At 48.7% G+C, this 7,168-nt stretch overlaps 1 protein-coding gene across 1 annotated transcript; it reads right to left on the reverse strand.

The window, feature by feature from the left end:
- Nucleotides 1-1,333: 1,333 nt before the first annotated feature.
- GPR6 (G protein-coupled receptor 6) lies at nt 1,334-2,848 on the reverse strand. Its single transcript, XM_007531165.3, has one exon. It carries the CDS (start codon nt 2,840-2,842, stop codon nt 1,763-1,765), a length of 1,080 nt encoding a protein of 359 aa, XP_007531227.1. The 5' UTR covers nt 2,843-2,848; the 3' UTR covers nt 1,334-1,762.
- Between the last annotated feature and the right edge of the window lie 4,320 nt (nt 2,849-7,168).

Raw genomic sequence — 7,168 nt, forward strand, 5'->3', positions numbered from 1 at the left:
ATGTCTGAGCAATTTGGTTTCCCACAGCTTACAACAGATCTGGGATCCTGTTAACACTATAGAACACACTAAGATTTAAACAGACAGTTTTTAGTATTTATATATTTACAGTCAAGATGCTGAGCATTATTGCTCATTCATCAAGTCAGCTGTTTGTAAAGAACTAACCTCTGTAGACTACCCAACATCATCAGACAGGAAATATTCACACCATAATAACGAGTCAGGGCTATATATTTATGTGCTGCGTAAAAATTTGCCTGTGGACATTTTCCTATGACTCGTTATTATTTGCCTTCACATCATCTTGTATGAAAGAGATGAGGGAAACCCTTGAACTGTGACTCATACTCTTTTTTTAAATTTTTATTATTTATTTTCCCTTTTGTTGCCCTTGTTTTATTGTTGTTGTTGATGTTGTCGTTGTTGGATAGGACAGAGAGAAATGGAAAGAGGAGGGGAAGACAGAGTGAGGGAAAGATAGACACCTGCAAACCTGCCTCACCGCCTGTGAAGTGATTCCCCTGCAGGTGGGGATCCGGGGGCTTGAACCAGGATCCTTACGCTGGTCTTTGTGCTTTGTGCCATGTACGCTTAACCCGCTGTGCTACTGCCCGACCCCGACTCATACTCTTTTGTGGAGCGGGATGTTCATGTCTTGAGGATCTTAGAGTCCTGTGTTTTGAACATAAGAATGTGTGTCAAGAGGGGCTCCTAGCATGCCCTCACATACTTCATGAACACAACAGGCCTTGGAATCCTGTCTGGGAAGAATTTACTAATTTCTAAAGTTTGCAAGGTTTACTATAAGACCTTGCCACAATACACCCCAACAATATGAATTTTCAACATTTAAGATTCTTTCCAGGTTGGAAAATTTACAACAAAAAGTTGTGGTTTCAGGATTCACAAGTGCACATGTGGTTAGATGAAGGAATGTCTTAATTAATTCCCCAGAGTTAATCTTCCAAACAGTAACCAAGCAAGTAGATTAATTTGCATCGATAAGACCAATAACCCTTTAGTGTCATCTGAGCCCTGTTGTCTGAATATATTCTTCTCTCCTCTTGGTCCTTGACCTCGATTAGACATTTCATTGACAATTTATTCTTCTTGGTAAATTAAGATTTCCACATGCGGGAACTGACACACTCTAAACCTTTAAAGTAAATATACTAGTAAATCCAACTCATAGGCAGTAATTCTGCAATCAACCACAAGCCCCAGGTTTCATTTTATAATGTGTTTATTTGCATATAAAATATGTTATAATTTACTGATGCATGTGCCACAAAATATTCTATCACATACAACAACAAAAATACACCTTTGGTTCCCTTTCTCCCCCAGGGCCCTTTAAAATGGCAACACTGTTTTGGCAATTCAGCAGGTAAAAAAATAAAGTGCTGTAATGAAGCACTATCAGGGTGTCTTCACTTGACAAATGTGATGTACAATTTGAATATACAACCACATCTCTGTTAGCTCCGCCTCCCCCTCACCGAACAGGAACTTCCAGATCCTGAACACTCCCAGAAGATACAAAGATTTGTATATATATGTACACGTGTATACACTGTATATGTAAAATGTGACAGCCAACAAGCGTCTCGTGGTGAGTTTGTTGCGCTTATTATTGAACTCTCTCCTTTTCCTTTCCGCAGTCAAACACATTGAAGAGCTCAGTTCTTGCGGGGGCACCGAGAAGCTCATCAAAGGCTAGCTTGTGGGGAGGAGAGAGGGTGTTGTGGGGAGTGGACCTTCAGACCTCACTTGGGGACCTAGAGCGGAAGGGCACTTTGGACTGAAAACAGCCACAGAAGAGAAGCCACAAGGCCCGCTGGATCTCCTGGTTGCGGAAGGCATAGATGACAGGGTTGATCATGGAGTTGTAGGTGGCGGGTAACAGGGTGGCATAGGTGTAGACGGCCGGGTCCTCGCGGCTGCCCACCACGCAGTAGATGGCGAAGGGCAGCCAACTGGCCCCGAAAGTGCCCAGCACCACGGCCAGCGTGCCCACCCCCTTTCTGGTGGCGGCCAGGTGGGGCGGTGCCAGGCAGTGCTGCTGCAGCGCTATCTGGTGAGCGTGGCGCCAGACCACCTGGCAGATGCGTACGTACAGGTGCAGCATGACGCCGAAGACGGCGAAGAAGGTGGCGGACAGCAGCGCCACGTGGCTGCGTGTCAGCGGGGCTACCACACTGCAGGAGGCGCGCTCGGCCAGGCAGTTCCAGCCCAGCACGGGCAGCAGCCCCAGGGCGAGGGACACGGCCCAGGTGGCGGCGAGTAGCAGGTGCACGCCCAGCGCGGTCCGGCCCGAGTAGTAGGTGAGCGCGTTGTAGAGGGACAGGTAACGGTCCACCGTGATGGCCAGCAGGCTGCTGACCGAGGCGGCGAAGGAGGCCACGAGGAAGCCCACGGTGAGCAGGCTCACCGTCTCCGAGGGCACCACGTACCGGAACACGAAGTGCAGGATGAGCCCGCAGCCCGCCAGCAGGTCGGCCGTGGCCAGGCTGCCCACCAGCACGAACATGGGCGTGCGCAGGGCCGGGGTGGACGCGATGAGCGCCACGACCAGCGCGTTTTCGCCTGCGATCACCGTCCCCGACACGCACAGCAAGACGTCCCAAGGGTTCACGGCCGACAGCAGCAGCCCCTGCGGGCCGCCCGACAGCTGTGAGGACAGCTCCAGGGACGCGTTAGCCGCGCCGCCGCCCGCCGCCGGGGGTCCCCATTCCCCGGGGTCCCGCGCCCCGGCCGCTCCGGCCGCTGCAGCCGCCGCCCCCTCGGCCGCCGCCGCCACCACCTGGGACTCGTTGAGCGGGGAGGCGCTGGCGTTCATGGCCGTGGGACTCTGCACCCTGCGAGGAGAGGCAAGCGAGATCGGTGAGCCGGTCAAGCTGCTCCGGACGCGGGTGCCCCCGCCGTTATGGCCCAATCCACTCCGGGACCCCAGAGCTCAGCGAGGAAGCAGTGGTGGCGTGAGAGCCACCATATGAACACAGACCTGTTGAGCGACTGTTGGAGGGCTGACTGCTTACTGCACGGATATCTGAGCTTTTATTTTTATTTTTATTTTTTGGCAAAGATATACTACAGGGATAACACGGATTTCTATATCGATAGAATCTAGCCAGGAATATGCCCGTCCGTGCACTGCTATGCCCATAGAATCAAGCCCGGTATATGCCCGTCCGTGCACTGCTATGCCCATAGAATCAAGCCCCAGCTATGTCTATCTGTGCATTTCTACGTCCATAGAATCAAGCCCTGTATATGCCTGTGCACTTCTCTCCCCATAGATCAAGCCCTAAATACGAGCACGCGCGCCCCTGTGCACCCAACTTTAAGGCGCCAGCCTGGGAGAGTACCAGGCTCTGGCGGGCAGCCCTGAGCTTTCTCCTGGAGTAGCGCTGCGAAGTCGCTGTCCGCGGTGCTAAGAGAGATGTTTCCGCCTTTCGAGGTTTGGGAGAAGCAGGGAAGCTGGCTATCTGGGTACCAGGAGGATGTGGTGCCAAGCTTGGCTCAATTATTTTTCTAGCTTTGGGATGGACTGTCTTTCTTGACTATCCCTCACCCCTTCCCCACACCTTCAAAGTTCATCTCAGGAAGTGGGGGCGGGGGTACTGCTTACCTGGGGTGTCAGGGCTTCAGGAAACCGCTGCTCATGAGCTCTGCGGAGGGGCGCCAGGCTGCACTCCCAGCCGCGGGCACCGAGAGGAGCGCGCTGAGCCTGTGCTCCCGCTCGCTCGGCTGCTGCAGAGCCGGGACCCGCTGTGCCAGAGGCTGCCGCGAGCGAGCGGCGCCGGCCGGTGATTGACAGGCAGGGCGTGGTGACGTCAGGCTCCTGACTCTAGGTTGCCAGACCTGCACTAGCTCTCTCTGCCCGCCTAGCACTGCCACCTCCATCCCCCGCCCCGTCCCCCACTCCAAATATCCCAGAGCGTTGCAACAGGTACCAGAAGCCATTCAGACCAGTCGCTCTAGTCCAGAAACTACAGAGTGGGGCAGGGGGTACAGAGAAGGAAGAAAAGTTAGGGCCCTGAGCACGAGTCTGGAGCACAGAGGGTTGGAAGGGGTCTTGATGAAGTGTCCGTTGCGCAGGGGGGCTGCAAAGTCTGGATTCAAAGATCAGTGCGTGGACTAGTGAGAAGAAGGAGCCCAGGAGAAGACGAGTTGGAGCCCAGGCAGAAAGCTCCCATGGCAAAGCTGTTATCCCCCCCCCCAAAAAAAAAGTACTATTTTGGAGACAGTAATAAACTGGGGGCTGGGCTGGGGGTTGATGGTGGAGCAGTGGATGTTTGTGGTGCTCTGTCCCAGTGGAATGGTCCAGGGAAGAAATTCCCATTTGTGAGGGGAGCAGAGAAAAGGTGTGGCATTTGGCATCTGAGGAAAACAGTCTTTTCTGTATAATTTCTCTCTCCCTCCACTCCCACCTCTTTCTCTTCCTATTTTTCTTGAACTCTGCATAGCAGGTTTCACCAGGACCTTCCTGGCCAAATGTTTCCCAACTTCTGAGGCTGACTGTGCCTTGGAACTCGCTCCTTAATTGAAGGCCAGTTCTGTGTCTTGTTAGAAAAGAAAACAGCAAAATGTGATTTACTTAGCTGGCAACAGACTTTGCCCTGTTAATTAGTACCCTATACAACAAATTACAGGACAAAAATAGTGGGACTCAGCTCACTAGACTTCAGTAGGCAGGGTTTTTTTTTTTTTTTCCTTCCCCAGCCCAGATAAATCATTCTTTTAGTTTAAAGCTGTTTTGTTTTGTCAGCCAAATACAAGGATTGGGTTTCTCCTTCTTCCCTTTATTTAATCAGCCATAATCTATGACAGCTGTACTTGGACAAAAGCGAAAGTAGTGATTCCATCTAAGACTCTGAAATAAAGATTACTTACTCATTGACAAAGTGACATTGTTTTTAAAAAATATTTTATTATCCTTATTTATTGGATAGAAAGATAGAAATCTAGAGGGAAGGGGGGGATAGAGAGGGAAGAGAACCCTGCTTCTCCACTTGCAAAGCTTTCTCCCTGTGGGTGGGGACTGGGGGCTCAAACCACAGCCCTTGTGCATTGTAACATGTGCGTCCAACCAAGTGTGCCACCACCCCGCCCCAGGTGGCATTATATATGAGATCCCTGAGCCATGATTTTCAGGAACTACATGTCCCGTAAAGAGTGAAAATGGCATCCCTGGTGTTCCCCCCACTGCCCCGCGTCTCCTCTTGTTCCCTCTGGTTTCACTTAGTCTCTATATCCAGGGTTCTTATAGGTTGTCTATAGACTTGGGTGGAAGGTGGACTTTACACAGGCCTGATCCCTGTAACATGGCCTGAAGTACAGACTACTCCTGCCCTCCTACCTCAGTGCAGCTGAAATTAAGCAGAGGGAACAAGGAAACCTATAGGTCCATTATTTCATTGCTGCAATAGTCAATGTTGGCTCATAAAATAAGTTTACACACAATTTCTCATGTCACCATTTACAGGAACCCCTAAATTGGCTGAGGACCTTAGTTTCTGAAAAGAAGCATTTTGAGTTTTAGTGGAAAGATAGTCATCTGAAAACCAAAATGTTATTACAGAGCTGTCAAGTGAACTGTCAAACCACCATAATAAACATATTTATCATGAAATTTCCAATAAGCTAAAGGTCCAATGGGAGGAAAGTCTGTCTTAATGTTTTACATAGCTTATGTGTTAGATGTCACAATTCACCAAAAATATGGGATTAATTGTGCACAGATAAGCCCAGCAGATGACTTTTTGGGCAAAACACACACTTTTCTTGTCTCTGGTTGAGTCCAATACCTAGAAACATATGGGAACACCATGGACAATAGCAAGAGAACGTCCAGGGTGGTTGCACGGTGCTCTGAAGTCTTTCTCTTTATCTAAATAATATAAAGTAAAGAATTAGACTGAGGAGGTGGTTCAGTTGCAAAGTATATGTCCAAGGCCCTCAAACCATTCCCAAGACTAGTATAAAAAATAAGTATGGGGGTCCAGGCAGTGTCACACCCAATTAAGTGCACATAGTACTAAGCTCAAAGACCCATGCAAGGGTTAGGGTTCAAGCTCCTGCTCTCCGCCTGCAGAGGGGATGCTTCACAAGTGGGGAAGCAAATCTTCAGGTGTCTATCTTTCTCTCTCCTTCTCTATCTCCCCCTCCTCTCTGTCCTATCCAATGAAATGGAAAAAATGGCCTCCTCAGGGGCACAATCAATAAATACAATAAATGAGTATGCAAATCTAACATTGAACAGACAAATCGTGTTTTGGGCATCTGTAGACTTTTACCATTGCCAAGAATGGACTTTTCAGTGGTTTCAGAAGGAAGATAAGACATGTAGTGTAACGCACATAAGTGTATTCTATTTTGGGGTCTTGCCCGCTCAAGGCTACTTTTCTCAGACACTATACTGAATCCTCAAAGTATCCAGGGCCTATTCCTTCAAGCTTCTCCTTATCTCCTATACTTAGTCATCACCTGGGAAGCAGAAGATGGGAAATAATAAAGGTGTGTGATTCCTTGGTTATGGCTGGACTTTAGCCATCATTATTGATCATCCTGTCCACAACTCCTCCCTCACAAACACTTGTCCTTTTCATGATCTCCTAGAATGTTCAACCTATAAACACCATTTTCTATTAACTAAGCTCCCCTTCTTGATTTTTTGAGATAACAGTCCGTGTTGGGCTCTGATCCTGCAAGATAATACATTAAGGATGAAGAACTTACACTGAGCCTAGTCTGAAGCGAGTTATCCAAGAAAACTTGTAACGGAAGAATCAAACAGGACGCAGTCAGGAGCAGCAATGAAGACTATCAAATGCAAGAGGTGGTGGTCAGACTTCAGCTGTTGAGTGTAGTTCCTGGCTATGGGAGTCCAGATCCCTGGATGCCTTGAAACTGACCCTTGTCTCTACCACAAGCCTTCCTAATCTTAAACTGTTCTGAGTGGGTTTTGCCAGTCTGAATTTCTGCTACTTGACTAGACCACGCAACTCAATGTATTGTTCATTTGCCAGCCTGTTTAGTTCTGAGTATGTTCTGGGGTACAATGTTTGTTTTCATTCCAGGCACAATGCCTCCTCTTGTGCCTTTATTTATTTATTTTTTAATCTTTTATTTATTCTTTTTTTAAAAAATTGAGACAGAGAGA

This window comes from Erinaceus europaeus, chromosome 4 (assembly GCF_950295315.1).
Source record: "Erinaceus europaeus chromosome 4, mEriEur2.1, whole genome shotgun sequence".
In the NCBI taxonomy this organism is placed as follows: domain Eukaryota; kingdom Metazoa; phylum Chordata; class Mammalia; order Eulipotyphla; family Erinaceidae; genus Erinaceus; species Erinaceus europaeus.